The sequence below is a fragment of the Neodiprion lecontei genome, chromosome 4 (assembly GCF_021901455.1).
Source record: "Neodiprion lecontei isolate iyNeoLeco1 chromosome 4, iyNeoLeco1.1, whole genome shotgun sequence".
Taxonomy (NCBI): Eukaryota; Metazoa; Arthropoda; class Insecta; order Hymenoptera; family Diprionidae; genus Neodiprion; species Neodiprion lecontei.
This window is the reverse complement of record NC_060263.1, coordinates 33,922,139-33,940,769: the sequence shown is the minus strand read 5'-3', so window position 1 is coordinate 33,940,769 and position 18,631 is coordinate 33,922,139. Positions and strand designations below refer to the sequence as shown.

General features: G+C 40.2%; 1 protein-coding gene and 1 long non-coding RNA gene across 2 annotated transcripts; both read right to left on the bottom strand.

Moving 5' to 3' along the window:
- Nucleotides 1-1,004: 1,004 nt before the first annotated feature.
- Nucleotides 1,005-1,903, bottom strand: LOC124294155. Its single transcript, XR_006904046.1, has 2 exons — nucleotides 1,615-1,903; nucleotides 1,005-1,163 (listed from the first exon to the last, which is right to left on the bottom strand). It is a non-coding gene; the product is annotated as an uncharacterized LOC124294155 (long non-coding RNA).
- Nucleotides 1,904-3,338: 1,435 nt separating this feature from the next.
- LOC107226677 (homeobox protein MSH-D-like) lies at nucleotides 3,339-17,761 on the bottom strand. The gene is made up of 5 exons (XM_046738309.1): nucleotides 17,147-17,761; nucleotides 14,269-14,403; nucleotides 8,552-8,793; nucleotides 5,240-5,376; nucleotides 3,339-5,108 (listed from the first exon to the last, which is right to left on the bottom strand). The coding sequence occupies exons 1-5, from the start codon at nucleotides 17,346-17,348 to the stop codon at nucleotides 4,868-4,870; spliced, it is 957 nt and encodes a 318-aa protein (XP_046594265.1). The 5' UTR covers nucleotides 17,349-17,761; the 3' UTR covers nucleotides 3,339-4,867.
- Nucleotides 17,762-18,631: the final 870 nt, after the last annotated feature.

Below are 18,631 nucleotides of genomic sequence, written 5' to 3'. Positions count from 1 at the left end.
TTAACCTTATTCCGAAAAAAATTCTTATTTTCTTCAGTCTTTGGGCCCCCTCGGGAACAGGGCCCCGGGTGGTTGCCCGGTTAGCCCATACCTAGCGCCGGCGCTGGATAAAGTATCTTTGATTTCAGAAGGTAACTCTGTCTTAGATAAGTTCACTAACCATTTGTTAGTGTAAATTTCTTTAGGAGCTTGTATAGACTTAAGTTTGTTCAATTTGTTAACATTATCAGTTTTAATGGCATTAAAAAGGCGATTGGCTTTCTCTATGTCTAAGTTGAAGTTTTTGTATTCTAAGTTAGTAAATTGAGTTGAGAAGAAGTTATTAATGTTCTGATTTAGTTCTTGGCTTAGAAACCTTTCATGTCGATAACAATTTTTTATTTCAAGAGATAGAGATTTCTGTTGTAAGAAGCGTAAAGCTTTGGCGAAGGTTTTTTCCTTTGCTAAATGTTGTAGATTTTTGATTTTAAATTGTAGAAATTTTGGAATGATCCCAAATTGACGGCATTTAAGAAGGAAAACTTTACGGTTTTTGGTATGTGCTAATTTCTTCCGGTAGTTCCAAATCTTCTTTGTTTGTGAGTGATTTGTAGAGGATGAAGATCTCAAGTTAAATTGTGCGGTATGATGTCTATTCATGGTGGTACGAGACGTCCACGAAGCAGTTTCGATGCGTTAGATTTGTGAAGAATTCGTGACCAGGAGGTTGATTGAAGAAGAAAGTTTAGTCGAAAATTCCGGTCAGGTAAAGAGAGTTTAATTGTTTGGAAAACGCCAACGTGTTTAATCGTTTCCGACGTTTCTTCTTCGGTTTCTTGTTCTACATTATCTTCTTGTTCTACTCGACGTTCTATTACTCCTCTATCGTGTTCAACACTGGTATGAAGCTCACAGTGAGGGTGTACGTCTTCACTTTCACTGACAGAACTGTTCGATTTAGGATGCATGTCAGTCCCTTCGACATCAATACGAGGTGTGTTCAAAAAGTAAGGTGACTTTTCTAATTTCGCGGGCTATGTCCGTTCGATCTTCGATTTTTTTTTATGTTATGTTGGTACACTTGTCCCGAACATCTGTACACAGTTTCAAGTGTATAGCATGTTTAGTTTGTTTTTGACAGATACAAAGGTGAGACGTATTTTGGTGTGCTCGGCGATTTTTTGCTATCAAGAAAAATGGATCAAAGAATTTGCATCAAATTTTGTGTAAAAAATGGAATTAAGTGCTGGTATGATTCGTCACCAGTTATGACCCTTTTGAGTAAATCAGGATCATCATTGACGTCATTCAACAGCTCCTGAGCGATGCTCATGCGACGATTCTTCTGGTGAAAATTAAGCAGTTTCGGAACAAACTTCGCTGACACACGTCTCATACCCAAAACATCCGAAAAAATTTCATGGCACGAGCCAACCGATATGCCAACATCCTCAGCAACTTCTCTGATAGTGATTCGACGATTTTCCAAAACAATTTTCTTCACTGCTTCAACGTTTTCATCTGTTGTTGACGTGCTGGGGCGTCCAGAGCGAGGTTCGTCATTGGCATCTTCTCGGCCATCTTGGAAGAGCTTGTACCACTTATAAACGTTTTTTTTACTAAGAGTAGACTCACCGTATGCCACTGTCAACATTTCAAGTGTTTTGGAGCACTTAATTCCATTTTTTACACAAAATTTGATGCAAATTCTTTGATCCATTTTTCTTGATAGCAAAAAATCGCCGAGCACACCAAAATACGTCTCACCTTTGTATCTGTCAAAAACAAACTAAACATGCTATACACTTGAAACTGTGTACAGATGTTCGGGACAAGTGTACCAACATAACATAAAAAAAAATCGAAGATCGAACGGACATAGCCCGCGAAATTAGAAAAGTCACCTTACTTTTTGAACACACCTCGTATGTGCAGAACTAGAAGTAGTTGCTCCTTCGGCATTATCATTACCTTTGAAATTATATAAAAAATAAACGAGCATGCATTTAACGAAATTATAAAAATTTTGAAAATACAAGAAATTCATTTGCAATCTATATTCATTTTAAAAATTAAAATGCATAATTATAATATCTATTCACTTATTTTCCTCATCAGAATTGGCTGACAATTCACTCTTTCCCAAGGTAAGACGGTCGTCGTGTAATTGTCTTTTCACAGCTCTGTGTTTTCGTACACGGAGTCGAGTTAATTCACGTATACTGTGGACGAACTACTCGACGCGCGATTTCACAGTATATAATTATATTGATACAGCGTGAAATATATAAATACACACGCGTGTAAAAAGAATATCGCAAACGTGATATTATTGTTATTGCGTGCAAATCAGGCGTGTATATACTGCTTAACCTGGAATCGCGACACGCGTACATGCAGCGTCCGTCGATATATTTCGCTACGTGGTCACGCTTTTCGGAACATGCGGATATGTAAAATGGGGGCGTCGTATAATTTTGTTACAGCGGTCAAGAAAATCGAATGATTACTAAAAATCGAGGAACTTTAAAAACGATACCAACAATAAGGTTTGAATTCCAAATGAAGCATATATGTATATAATAGTGTTCCAATAAGAAAAAATATAAAAATCTGTCCACTTAAAGTCGTGAAATAATTGAAGAACAAATTCGTCCGATTGCAAATATGTACTTACATGTAAAAACTTTTTTTTATCGATTGTTGAGTCAAGGAATCAAACAATGATATAATTATGAGGATTAAAAATATAAGTCAGGGATTTCCCAGTCCAGGCTCATGCCAGTTTTGTTGTAGAAACTATTACAGGGATGATTAATAACTTTCAAAATCAGGTGCTATACAGCCCGCCCAAATAAAATTATTCACAGACAAACTGTCTATTCACTGTCTAGCGCCCCAACAGTAGGGCGATCTTTGGGTCCGCCCGTTCGGGGGCTAGTCTAATAGTGGGCAAGCCCAGTGAAATTTCTACACGGGCGAGTATCAAGCAAGCGATAAAATAAAGTGTTGTTAGATCAACATTATTGAATTCTTTGATAATAAAGTACATCGATAAATTAAAAATTGACAAGTCGGAGCCGACATTTGAATGGTAAACCCACATTCCAATTGACTGATTCAATTAGCTCAATAGTATACGTACAATTTAATTTAATTTGACATGCCGTAATGCGATGATCGTGATTGTAGCGACAAATTTAGTTCAAATTTCATTTAAGTGAAAATCCGTTTATTTATATATTTACAAATTACATTAGTCTTATACAGAAGTAGGGTGAGTGCATCGGTTACAATCATTTCAACTATTTTTTGTTTTGGCGCCTTGCATTGGAAGTTATTTCATTTTCATTTCACGCCACATTATTATCGTGTTTCAGTTTAAAACTTCCCCCAGATTAACAAACTAAATTTGCCAAGTGAAAATTGTCATTGAAAATGTGGACCAAGGGGAGAACAGTGATTGAAAGCAGTGCACCCACCCTACGTCGCATCCGTTGTAAAAATAAATAATAAATTCCAAGATATTTACTGTAAATATGAAAAAAAATCATCCTTCATGTAAACATAAATATTAAATAAATACAATTGTTTTGTCATACAGATATCAAGATACGTAAAAACTCTTTCTCTCAGTGTAAAATATCTCATTTAAATCATATTCATTATCCCATTTCTTCAAACTCCTGCACAATTACAGATACCCATACATATATAATATAAAAGCGAAGATTCGAAATGGCGCAGCATCAATCACGAGGTACGTCAAATTATTCTTAAATTCTCTACCTATACCTGTACGCATAAGTTATTTCCGTATCTATCATTCCTCAGGTTTTTCATTCGCTTCCCATAGTTTTTCAAATATTTTAACAGTTTGGTCAATCGAAAAAAGAAGACCAGTATGTAGCTTTAAAACACAGAAGGAAAGGAATTCTTGAACCAACAAAACAGATTTTTTCCGAGTTCATTCACTTGAATCTAGTATCCCTTATTTGTCCGGAATGCGATGACTTCAATTTAACAATTTCGATTTAGTTAGTATGTCAAAATGATTTAGTCAAGCGAATGCTTTGATTTAACAAAAGCCTTTCTTGTCGCGATTGTATAAAGTATCGATTCGAGCGAACCTTTTGATGTGTTTTCGAAATTGAATCAACTAAATATCATTTCATTTGAAGTTTATTTATTGTTCTTCCAAGTCGCATGTTTGCTGACAGAAAAAATTAGGTACTTCAGTTAAAATAGGTACATGAATCTAGCCAAACAAATTTACACCTATTGAATGCCATACTTTTTTGATCCAACCGGAGCTCATTTGGCGTAACTGGTTGGATCTTGAATATTTCTAATGCCCAGTCAATGCAAATGACTTTTTTTAATAACAAGTTTCATCACCTGTTTCGAACATTGAACTCTTGACTTAACAAAACATGTATTAAAACAAGCTCAATTTGTTTTGACATAAAAACTTCATATTTTTAAAACAGGACGATCGCGGTGTGTTCGAACAAATTTTCACTCATTCCAATCACAAATTTTCTTGATAGAAAATTCACATTATTTGCAATGAACTCACGCCGTGTTATTTTGAATAAATTGATAGAGTCGGCATAATCATTCAGAGGCTGGATTCAGGTCTACATTAAGTTGTCACGAGTGTTTCGTCCGACAAAAGTGTTTTGTTATAATCAAGTAAGTATTGCGTTTGCCACGTTTGACTCTAGCATTTACATAATTGATTCAAACGAATATCACTTGACTCAAATAATTCTTTCCCTTCGTTTAGTTCCAAAACGAAACTGTGAACGCCAAATTTTTAGTTGAATGACGACTGCGGTTATTCAAATTGCATAATCTTGTAATTCCGACTGCACGTACGCCGTTCTCATGATTCCTCGGTGCGATGAGGATGAACAAGTCTGTAGTCTAATCGTTGCGTCGCGTTATGCAAAGAGTGGGGTGAAGGTAGGCCCTGGAATATGGCGGCGTGCTGACCAGGAGAAAGATTGCTCGGCAATGGTTGCACACTCGGCATTGATGGAGGCATAGCCATCGGAGTCAGGTGAGACAGCGACGGCAGCAACGGGCTTCCCGGGTGCGTTGGCTGCCCCGGGTAGTTGAAAAACCTGCAATTTTGGTGTTTCCTGATTGAGCCTTTCTTATTTTTAACCCAAGAATACCGTGTGTGTCTAATATTTCGCAAACATTGCGGAATTTTGAAAATATTTGATGAGTTACATTACTTTCGGACAATTACCATAGACGATCACCAACAAATATAGGCCTTGGCGTTGGGATTCCCAAGCTGGAATAGTACTGTTGAGCGAGCAATTCGACATCGTTAGTATACTTTCTTTTCCACTTTGTTCGTCGATTTTGAAACCAAATTTTAATCTGTAACAGAAATTTTGGACATTTTTTCATACGTGTTTTTAACTATATTCACTCGCTCATATTATTACGATTGTTAACATCGAATATCAGGTTATTGCAACAACAGGTCGCTCCGCTATTCAGGAATTATCTTACGGGAGTCCGTTTAACATATCACAGCGTGATCAAACGCGTTTTTTATTTTCTCTGTCTGAAATCACTTTTCGGTCATATATTTTTCCTTGAACCCCACTTGAAATGGGCATATCAATACATTACGAAACCCCAGAAAGGGACGGTGTGCGGTTACACTTGACACTCCACGCGTGTTTCGAGGCACTACATCAAGACGTGACGTTTGGCTACATTCACCCAAGAAGCCGTGGTATTGAAATGTAACCTGCACTTCCTAAAAATAGTCTACACAACAGAGTGTAGATCTTGAGTCTTTTCCTGCGATGTTGAGAAACGAAAAAGACGTGGAACTGCTATTTTCATTCCGGTTCCAATGACGAATTCAAATTACATTCTAATTCTTGTTCCTTTCTCTGAAACCCGTCAATCGCTCGAATCCAATATCATGACGGAGCGTTCCTCGTCATCAATCAAACGGAAGTAATACTTCGACGGCGATTACCTCGGTAATGACAAACGTCACGGCTCGTATGGCGTCGCGACAGGGTGCCGGGTGAAAATGCGAGGAGACGAAGGCGTCGCATTGAGTCTTGCGGGTTCCGGGGACGGATCCGTTCGCGTCCGAGTCTACGGTTGTAGAAAGAGCGCGGAGGAGACGTATAGCTCGGCATAACTGTCACAATATTTCTCAGTCTTAACGAGCCGTGGCTGCAGCCTCGGCACAAGCTGCGACGGACCCGTCGGCTGCTCCCTTTTAGCCGCAAAGATGGTCTTCGGATGCGTCGACGCGCTCCGACGCCCCGTAAGACTATCCGCCCAGAAGCTGGTGCATGCGAACCAGGACGGTGAAGACAGGCGTCGATTTTTTAATTAGGATATATTGCATCGCGTTTATTTTCACCCTCCGTGTTTTTAGGTCTGGAAGGTGGTAACTCTATACCCCCAAACCCAACCCAGGCAAGGAATTGACAAAGAAGAATCGCTTCTACTGTGCGGACCAATTCCCAGCGTACAGATTATAGCTCGACACGAGAAAATGTCTTACTACTTTCGAAATTGAAGGTAATCGGACAAGAATTTTGTCAGACAGATGTCTTTTATACTCTACACAATTTCTTCTTTTCCCTACAATTTCGAGATTATCCTCTACTTTCCTCCGGGTCCACTTGATCTGTAAGTATACCTTCACTCCGTTTATGAGTCGTTAGCTCAATATGAGTGCCTAATTTGATCCTACTGTTTACGCAATACAAGACTAAAATCACTAATGCCTGTTAGAAGTGTTAAGCCGCCGAACCAAACGTGGGACGTTGCAGAGTAAGAATCGTATTCACATCGTTCACATAGAAGACGAAAAATGAAGACATTATTAAGGATACTACTCATGGTGGGATAGAAACTTCATTGAAATACTCAGAATTCCAAGGGGGCAGAACCACAGAGGGTGGAGAGGTGCTAATTGGGCTAATAGGGGAGTTCACTACGGTTGTCTTTAATTTCTTCCACTCGCGTTACCGGCCCTCAATGTGGCGCCAGAATCTTCTCCTCCGCTGGCGTCTGCACACGTGTGTCAAAGGACGCCCATAATTCAATTCTAGTTGAACCCGAATTCTGGTGCAGAGGGGACGCAAGCGCCGGAAAACCGGAGACTTACAACTACCTCAGGTGATCAAGTCTGCGACTGCGGAAGTCCGGATGCTCCGCTCGTATCGTCAATTCAAACTATCGTGTTTTGTGTTTCTCTTCAGTCGGTTATTGCAATTATCTATTTGTTCCGGGAGCAGCTCGGTGCAGAATTAGTTAAAAAAGACGCTTGAAAAGTTAACGATCACCCCAAAACGCAGCATGTGAGGTCGACGTTCTTGATGTCACTGTAACGATGCATGTTAAGGAAGAATCATGACGGACCGTTCGAAATTCAGAAAAGCGAAACTTTTGCAAACTGAACTTATTCAGTCATTCTAAAGTTGCGAAATAGCGATTGTGTTCAATGTTCAGCTGCTTTAACGTTACCAACTTCAACCTTATAGCAGTCTATTCCTCGGCCCCTGTAGAGGATGTTCTTGTACGGATTTCACACTGGCGCCAAGCTTCCGAATTCCACGGCTGAGGGTGAGCTTTCGGTATTTAAAACTTATTAGGGCATGGCCCGGTGTTTCCGAGGTTCGCAACCGGAGGGTGCGAAGGATCTGTTAAGTCACGTGTTGGCGCGACGCCTTCCTTCTCTGAGGACGTCGAAGCGTCCATCAAGGATCGAACAAACGTCCTGTGCGGTCATGGAGCGCAGAAGCGAACCGTGTGAATCAACTTATTCCTCAATATTCTGGTAAGCTGACTTCAGAGTTTGATCATCCTGGGCGTGGTTCGAGACGATTGCCAACCGGAAGCTTCATAACGATTCCTATTCCGGGTTACAGGCGACGGCGTGTCGTCGCCGTCATCACTCAGATTCGGTGTCTTATGAAACACTATGTAACGATCTGTCTTTGCCAAAAAAAAACTACGACGCGAGTCGATACCGTGTTTGAAGAATGATAAAAAAGTCTCGGAAGATCTTTTTTTTACCCTCCTTTTACCGTGCAGTCGTGTTGAGTAGTAAATCACGGTTCCAACGTGTACGGATTCTATACCGAGTAAACAGTAGAATCCAGTTGATCATGCCAAAAGAATTAACGTCGGACAATAACCTTGTTATTCCTAATCTTCAGTGACAGTCGTCTGTTCATGTCAAACCTAGACACCGAAGGCCAACGATAATTAACAGGACTCAACTGTCCTTCAAACAATCATCCCATTTTTACACGCTATTAACTGTAATGTTACACTTGATATTTTCTCAGCTACACACGCACACACACCCGTGTAGTTGAACGCGCAGAGATTCGTTACCTCAAGATCTTTTTGGGGGGCTACGTGATCCGAACTTACGCCACTTTCGCGACTCCCGTTACAGAAGCACATGCACTATAATATTATATTCGTGGATCAACGCCAGCAGAGCGGAGACTAATTTGTCTGACAAAAAGTAGAAGTTCGCGCGAGTTGTAACAAATTGACCTACCTGAGTCTCGGTGAGCTTGAGGCTTTTGCTCAGCTGCAATCGCTTAGCGACGCTCAGGTATTTGTTCCTCTCGAACTCAGCTTCCAGGGACTTGATCTGGGCGGCAGTGAACGCGGTGCGTGGTCGCTTCTTCCGCTCTTCGTCGCTGGTTCCACAGCCGCTTCCGGGTCGCCCCAAGGGGTTGTCATCCCCGGCGATGCTGCTCGATGACAAGTGTGTTCCACTGCTGCTCGTGCAGGCCTCTGCGAAAGTATCGTGCAAGATTTTTGTACATCGAGTATCAGGTAGCGTTGTTTTTTCACCCATTCGGCCGGATGTGTTCGCGTAGAAATTTCATGACAAGCCGTTCTCCACCGCAACTACGTACTTTATAAGTGTCTGGGATCATCTTCTAATTATCTGGCCATTTGTCAGACGAGGGAGGCGGGCAGTTACGCAGTGACAAATGTCCCACCGGGACGAAACCGTGAATATATCTGTGTATGCATGCATGCCTGCATGCTTATGTGCGTATAAAAGCAAAACGTCGAGAGGAGATGCATCGGAATAAAGTCGAGATATTTATACTCTCCGTCCTGGCGGAACTCATGTTGGGTATAACACGCGGAGCTAGAAACTTGAAACTTGAAGTGTGAGTTGTTACCCAAGCCACCGGCATATGTATGTGTTCAAGCTTTATTTCGTGTCGCAGCGGTTTCCGCGAATGGTTTTGCATCGCGAATAATAAACCGAAGAAGATGGATGCTTTGGGGGTAAGCAAACAAATTCCGGGGAAGCGTTTGCGGCTGAAAGAATACACGAGGTCGTCGCCTTTGTAATTGGGCTACAAATTAACCTCGAGAGAAAAGGAATAATCCTAATTAGACATTCCACCGCGAACGATTCACGGGCGTGAAAACGTCCGAGGTTGAGAATAATTGAACAATCCGAACTCGGAGAATTCGCTCTTAAATTTCCGCGCCCACTTATGTGCCTCTGTATATGTATGTATAGTGCAAAGGACAGTTTAGGAGTATCCCACCATCCTCAAAATATCAGGAAATTTCGCCATCAGTATTTGAAACGAAGTTTTACCGCTAACTTGACATGTGCACTTAATAAACCAATCTGTCGACACCTTGTTGAGGTGGTCTGACAATTTTCGTCATCTTTAAAAGTGGTCTGGATAATTCTGCACAGGTTGAACTCAAGTTCGAATTTTTCCTCATTATACACTGTCTCGTTTATACATATATATATATATATATATATATATATATTAATTCACGCGTATACTTTACCCTGGAGCATGAATTTGCGAATCATCGCCAATAACACTTGAATGTATAATGTAAAATCGAAATTCGCTTATTTTCTGTTGTGAATTTCATCTATCTCACGTTTAAGAACGCTAATAAAACTTTATCGGTACAGACAAAGAATTCGCAAGTTGACTTGTTCTAATATACGATGCTTGAACAAAACGGGTTTTGACACTGGGCAAGGAGACATTTCATTTTGCAAAACCTGTAATTCTGAACTGCTTACTCCCTGGACATCGTGCAGACAGATTTATGTGACTTCCCCAGTTTCAAGCATCAACATCGAATATCATGTACTTATAATCCACGTCGAAAGAAGTCTCTTATCGAATTTTGAAAAAAGCAAGCCGCTCCGGCTGCAGCAATGGAGGCCCAAATTAGAGAGTAGATAAATGCGTTTAACGCGCGGTCTGAGAACGCGGTCTCGAACTGTGCTAGAATTTGTGAAGATTTCAGGTGACATTTCAGCCACGCCCTGGCAGTAAATATCTTTGAGAACTATTCGTAGAGCCGCAAAACGGCGAGAGTACGGAGTACAGCAGGAGCGAGCGATGCCGAGAAACCCGCGGGACGGAAGGATCGGTCTCGGGAACAGGAACATCGCTGCATCGTTTACCGGCTACTAATTGTCAGATCGCGACGTAATTGTCGGCCGTCTCGCGTTTTTTCTGGCCAACCCAAACGAGCGGGCTAAATGCGTACCCTGCTGCCTAACTTACCGCGCCCGCCAGCAATGTGTGTAATGTGTATCACAGCATCTGCCCTACACATCTAATGCCCAAGGAAGCACTCTCGCACAAGCTCCGACGTTGTCTTACTTGACGACGTAAAGACACTCGGTACCGTCGCTTTGCTGTGACTTTTCGGAACACTAAACGTCTAAACACTTCGACCAACTGACTAATTACACCCCTTCGAGGCGGGAGAAAAAATTTTCCGCGAAATCCTTGAAGTGGGTACACCGAGAGAAACTTTTTGCTATGGGTACAAAATGAAAATGAGTCTTGTGGCTGTAAACAAAAAATCTGTAACGAGTTACCGATCTTTTATTTAAGTGACAAGAGTTTAGGCAACTGAACAAAATAATTTTGTGCTTCAATGACCAAAAAATATAGTATTGACAACTGTAATTAGGTATGCTAAATAATTACTTGTACTTTATTTTCTGATTAATTCGAACAATATTGAAACCGTTGCAAAAAATACCCATTTTCCTACAATTTTCTCGTATATATATATATGACAAATGAAATTCTTCGTAGTGTATAACCTACTCTGAATTTACAAATTTGAAATATTCTTGGGACTTGGAGACAGTCTTATCGATTTCTCTTCCTTTCCCCAATGTTACTAACCTAAAAACAAGCCAAGTTTCAAATCATTATAACGATTTCTTCGATTATTTTTTTAAACAATGAAATATCGTAGAGCAAAATAAGAAATCTCAATGCTTGATTCAGACGTCTTTTCACACGTGTCAAACTTTAATTCGATTAAATTCATCATCTTGTGGACACAGTTTATAATGTAATATACCGCTCAAGAGAACGAAGACGTAGGACTTTAGTGCCGGTCGAGTCGACTCTGGAACAACTCAATTAACAACGGTCTTCAATTAATTGAGCGTGAACCGGTGTGACTGGGTAATGAATATTCGTCAAACCTGATTTTATCGTGTTAGCGATGTATCAAATGAGTACTAATAAGCTAGTCGTATAGTTGTCGCTGCAATTTTTCTTCCGCTGCCCCTCCCAGATTTGAAACTAGGAAAAAAGTCTATCGCTCGTTCCACGACGATTACGAAACCGTGAATATCAGGGCAAGTTATCACCCCACAGCTTACACGACAAACTTTATGTTGTGATCTTTACCTCGCTCATCGCGCATAATTCGACCCTATTTATCCCAGCTAATATCCGGCGATTTAGATTCCGACTTTATTTCGTAACATTTACAAAGAAAGAAACAAGGAACGGCTTCTCGTAAATAATCTCATTCATCTCTGAAGAAAATAACAAGCGTTTCGTTAGCGTGTGATTCATTCAAATTATATTGGTGAAAAAAATTAGAAGCGATTCAAACCGAGAAATAGAAAAAGAATTTTCCTTTCGCGCGCATGTGTGCGCCGGAAGGACGAAAAACAGAAGAAAGACAGGGTGTCGCGTTAACGCAGTTCCGAATCGGTGATTTCCAAGCTTGCGAGTCGAGAAAGGAGCTCAAAGGGTAACCGAAAGGAAGTGAGAACCTGAACCTGCAAAAAGAGCGGGTTGGAGAAAGAAGAAAACAGAGCAGAGCTCATACGACGTGAGCAAAAGCAACGAGCCTTCGCCGCAGGAATAGAATGCCACGCCTTCCAGTTTGTCTAATTGCTGCGGGTGACGCTGAACTTGTCTCCTAATTATTCAGTGATGAATGAGACGCTGGATAGTGAAAGGCGCTCGGTAAAACTGTCCGATAAGAAACGCTAATTTCACTCACACCCTTCCCGTTCCAACGCTCATCCGATATCTCGCGCGTCTGATGCGAGTCCTTTACAGAAGGACACAAGACGTGCAGCCACGAAATATTCCTAATCTGTAAACTGAAGATAACAATTCTTTAACATTTCGTAATCGATTCTGTGCAAGACCCAGTAAAAGTAACGTGTTGTGAAAATTCCCGAAGTACTACTTAGAATTTTGGAATGTACGCTATGCCGATTGCAGTCGCGCATTTGAGGTTTAGTTTTTCAAAGAAATCGTAATCGGTCATTTAGATTCTTGTATTGAACCAGACAAAGTCGAATTCTTTCGATCATTTAAGTAGGTACAGCTGTTATCTTTGTCTGACACAGTGTAGCCGCTGGAAATTCGGTTAGTTGAAAGGTCTTCGAGTTGATTTGGAATATTCGATCGCACCAAAAGTAATTGGCCAGTAAGAAGCGTCTCGGTCAAATGACGATGGTGATAATAACGAACGATATTTTGACGTGACTTAATTTGACTACAAGACAACGGGGAAGAGTCGTAACGAGGTGTCCCAGCCACTTTCATCTTTCCTTTGAATCTCTTTGGATATCTCCGGGCACGTCGGGTCGTTGGTCCTTCGCGTGTCTCTTCAAGATTTACGCTGCCTCCGATGGCTTTGTGCTTGAACTCGCGTCTCCCCCATTTCTTGCGCATTGCGTCTTAAACTGCACTCGTACCGAGTATCGCATAACTCAACCACCGAGACCGAAGTTTCAGGACGCAGGACGCAAGTGTAGAATAATTCTTCGCGTCGCGTTTCCCTGGATCTTCGGATTTATTACGGCCGCCGAACCGCACCGACTCGATCTAAATCAGAGTGAATCAGCCTAAACAAATCCGCTAAGCTACAACAAGGAATACGAGCCGGTTGAACAGGACAGATGAACTTTTTTCCCGTGAAGTCGGAGGATCAGCGTCAACTTGACTTCAAATTACTTCACGTGCGATTGTGAGTACTTGAAGTGCGTTCGTTCAACTCTAAAGTTACTATATAATAGTGAATTTGCATTGATTTCTACAAGAATCCACTCAATTGCTATGGGTTCCAAAATATTTGTACTATAGTGAACTGAACCAGTGATTATTAATCATTCAGTGTAGTTACCGATAAAAAATGCGGCAAAATTATTTACTTGTGTAGAATTGAATGGATCGTGTGGTCTCGAAGCACCGATCGCATGTATGAGCACGTCTTGAATTTTATCTCAATTGAAAATACACGAAGAAGAAGTGTCGCGGCACCCGCGGGAGACGGATGTCATCCGAAGCTAAGGAAGGAGGAGAAATGCGCAGTTAATAGCGCAAAGTGAGGAACATCAGGAAACGAAGAACACAGAGCGGGCGTGAACGACGCTGGGCGTCACGACGGCGGAAGTCATGGATCAAACTCCGGCGGAGTGAGCGCAGCCACCGATCTCCCGGGTAATTGGCACGATATTTGACAAATTTACTTAAAACTTTCAAGACTCGATTATAGTGAGGTCGTGCCATTTTTTTGGGCCTTCAACGATGAACAGGCTGGGGTTTTTTCACCTTCGTCTTTGACGGTTCAACTAATTCTTTTGTAATTCATATCTCATAAGCTTCAAGAACGGGATTCTTCTATGAACAAGTAAATTATTTGCGTTAAACAATCACATTTCATGATTTTTTGTTGTATACTTGAGGAAAAAGATTTGTATCGGTCGATCTATTGACTACCGTTATCAGGTACCATTAACAATGCTCGTTATTTAGGTTGAATAATCGTATACAGCAATCTTATACCAATATTAAACAGCTATTGGTACAGAATCCGAACTTGGCCATTCTACGAAGTACAAGTTTTATAGAAGCGGATGAAAGCCGTAAAATTCCTCTGACAACAGGCAAGTTAATTATTTGTGTTAGAATAATATCGGTTATTTACCATAACTGATTTCGGGCTCGGGTGAGGTTGAACAAACTATATCCACGTCTTCGAGGTCTATTTGTTCCTCTTCTTCCGTCACTGACATCGAAGAGTCTGGCACGGTTCTTGTCAGCCTCGATTCTTGTTCGGTAGCTGTGAATTGTTCATTTCATACAGTTTAGAAAATTGTTCCGACTCAAAATTCAAGGTGGTAAAGTTAAAATAGCAACTAAGATTTTAATGAACATTTGACAACACGTTTGAAAAAATGTTTGAAAGCCTTTGAAGAAAACTTAGTTCTAGCAGTGTAATAATTAATTTGCTATCGCGTAATTGATAATACTGCGTGCTGAAACTGTTAAGGAAGTAATGCAGGAAATAGAATTGATGGACAGAAAAATACCAAACTTGGCAGAATGTTCGATTATAATGTAAAAAGAACTCATACAAATTTTTACGATCCGAGGTGGGTTTTTAAGCGAGATATTTGTAATTCTTTTTATATCTTTACAAGCCACTTCAACATGGCCTCTTATGAGAAATGACGGAGTTAGCTGCACATTATTCCTTATATCTCCGTAATTGATGGATAGATCAGAATGAAATGTAAACAGCAGAGAGATGAAATACTCAGAATCGTTTATCCGGCTTAATAATATTCAAAGGTGACTTATGATAGGAATAATAAAAACAATAAAAAGTACTAATACGCATTTTGAAATTTCAACGTATGTGACAGCTCGTGCAGGCTATTACATTTTTTATAATTCTTCGTTTTTTGTTTACACGACATATTTTACCTTTCCAATAAAATCTTGGCTTCTTTTCTTTAGGCATATCGAACTGGCGCTTAAAAGAAATTCATTGATACCGCTGATAAGCTGTCGACGTCATATTTGACACACATATACACGTACACACAATCAATGAAAAGCGATGTGGGTAGTTGCGTTACTTCCTTAAATTCATCATGTAACCGAGTTGAAAGAAAATGCAAAAAAAAAATCAGTATAGTAGTAGTGAATTTTTCATAAAACAAAGTGCAATCAGTTACGATAGATTACATATGATGAAAATTTGATAACGCGCAGGATTATTAAACCAATTGAATTGCAGAATTGATTTCACCTTCTACAACTTTGATTCCGATTAATTCTACAAATTGCTGTACCCTTGCCGCTTATAAGGATCCAGATTTTTGATACCGATTTTAGTTTCAACTGTTAAAGTCAAATACTAGATCACCAAACAACTGTCCTTTGATCGGGGAAAGCTGAGTCTCCAAACGCAGAGAATTTGCACCCTCAAAATGTACCCATAATGAATAAAGTAAAATGACCGCGAGTGAATATATAAATAGTAATTGTTCATCCGGTGATCCTGTAAACAAGTTATTCTTCTATTCGGCCCCAAGAATGACTTCAAACTAGATGAAATAACAATCGTCTGACAAGCTTCAGGGATCATCTCAGTGTAGAATTTTCAAAAGATCATTTTTTTTTTTTTTTGCATTATCCATTAGAACAGACATTTATAAACATGCCGTTCAATTTTTGGGGCGAAATTCCAATAATTTTGGTCACTACTACCTTTGTTAAAAAAATGGCCAGGGACCTCAACTCCGGCTGGTCATTCAAGCGCACTGACAATGACAGAAGAATGTTATTGAATAAATTAAATATTTACTTGGCCGCCTGTGACCACTCATTTAGTTGATTCAATGACGTTTGTCTCTCAGTGCGTTATTCCTTTTGACCTCTTCGCTAATAAACTTGCCAAACACGTCAGTGCGTTTTCGACATCCAGTATGAACGGACCGATGAACAAAACGCCCGAAAATTTTATACGGCAGGGTAACCAAAACCTAACTAGCCAAAAAAAATTCCGAACTTCGAGATGAAAATTGACAAAAGTTTTAGCTATTGTTTGATTGAAATTTGTTTAATTTTCGTTGCTCTTCAACAGTTGCTCAAGTGCAAAAAGTGTAATGGTTACGTTAAATTTGACAAAAAATCGATTCGCGGATTGGGTTTTAAACTTTGTGTTGACTGTTTATGTTCAGATCGGAACAAGATCAATTCTTGTCCGTTGATAAAGATTTCATAGGAAATCAACCGCCGATTCTCTTTCGTAATGCGATTGCAAAATCCAAGGCAGAGCGCATCTCATTTGCTAACCGCCGAAGCTCTCTCGACTCTAAAGAAGCCAGGACAGCTCGGCGAAACGAAATTGCTGCTGATAACGAGTAATTGGAGGAAGCGGAAAATACATTGTATGGACCTGGCATCGCCGATTTATCAGAAGTAGACAATTTATATGAAAATTCCGCTCTCGAAATTTGAAACGTATTTTTCTCGAAACACGGTTTTTCAAAATGGTGTACGGTCTCAAAGGAAGAGGTTTCGAGCTATCTGTCTCAGTTTTGGACGCAAAAATCTTCACGCCTTTCTTTATTTTGCAATGAATGCTTTTTTTTAAACTTCTCCTTTTTTTAAACTACAAACTGTCGAAAAAATATGCTAAATTCGCTAGTTTTCCTTCAGATCACCGCCATTTTATCAATTTATAAAAAAAAAACCTCCATAGCAAGATATAACGTCTGTCATACTGATTAATAATCTTGTTACAAATTTTGTTTCATATAATGTTTACGGCCACAATCGTGTACACCGTGGGGGCTCATTTTTTTTAAAAAGATTTTCAACAATACAAAATAGATGTAAAAAAAAAATAAGAATTTAAGTTAAAAAATCTACTTTCTTTTCTTCGTGAGTCTTTGATTTGACGTTAAAAAAAATCAGTTTGAGTGGCGTATTTTGACTATCAAAGAAACAAAATCGCGAAAAACAGTTATTTTTCGACCCCTTACACTGAAATGATCCCTTAAAAAACTTACACTCTGATCGAAGGATAGTTTCATTGCGAAAAATATTCGGCTGTTGATCCTGAAACGTCGTAGAAGTACCTTGAACGGATTCTTTGCAGGGTGCGAGCAGCCTGTCAATGCTAAAGGCCGCAGCTTTCGCACTTTCGACGGAATGAATCGACACTTTTGATGAATTGGAAACTAGAAGCCTAGGAATCAGGCTGTCTGCCATTTTAGAGTGCGAATTAATCCCAGCATGCAGTCGAATCTTTTTGACGAGTGTCTTACTTCCTTCGTAATATATTCGTGCACTGTTCTCGCGTGTTTCTTGCAGACTGTCACCATACAAACAAAGCTCTTCAAAATCACCATCAGATCCGCCGCGCAGCGGCCGAAAGCTCAGATTAAATTTGGAGAACGCGGTACCAGCGATAATTGCTCGGATCGGGAAAGAAATACCGCGAAAACATCCGCACGATATTTCGAGTACTTGCAGTATTACAACAATAAACTTTACACAAACAAAAACCTCAGGGTCCACACATGTCGATAGACAGATCGATAGCCGAAAGTGTTTAGCCGTAGCGGCACTCGCGAGGACTAAAACGCAACTCAGTGGTGCAGATCTATTAGCACCTCTTGTTAACTGGATTAGTTAGAGAAGTCACTGTTAGAATAGCGACGTCGGGACATGTTTTTTTTTTTTTTTATCACGTTTTCTTCTTATTTTCGCCTTTTTTCTCCCCTGAGGATTTTCCTTTCGTCGTCCCCCCCCTCTTTTTTTCTCGCCCTCTCGATGCTCGAGGCGGCTCCAAAATCCCACATGCAGGTGACGTCATTCGCCTTGAAGCCAATCTCTGGGAGCGCTGGGAGTGGCTTGGCTCACACGTGCTTTCGAGAATCTTAATGATCTCGTATCACGACGGTTCGACCACTAAACGGCAGTAACGAGGTAGCCACAAATTTATCGCCCCTGTCACAAGGCACGCCTCGGTCCTGATGGTAGTACCTCTTGTATTTTATTTCATTTCTTTGTTTCCCTTTTCTCTAAATTTATATTATTATGGTTATTATTTCGATACAAAAGCCCCGACATAATCGTTGCCTGTCTTTGAGGTCGTTCTTGAGAACGCCGCGGTAATTGGAGCGGAAAAAGACGTGGCTCTTAATTTTTCGGAAATAATTCCTCCTCTTTTTCGATTCTTCGTTATCCTTTTTTATTCTTTATTTCTCGAAATTTTATTCATTTTCTTTAAAGTATGCACCTACCTTTTATCCTGGTTCTCTTTGATCTCGGGATACTTCCGGGAATAACCGCCCCAAATTTCGTGTAGGAAGTGAGCCATTATTGCAATCTATTTCTCTATTTCATTTTCCTGCATCTCACCCGAAATCGTCGAATCTATTACGCACGCAACAACGTAATCTGAACTCGACACGTTTTGTTTGAGAACAGAAACCGTGATGTCGAGGAAAGAGAAATACGCGATTCTCGGGAAATTAGTAACAATTAAG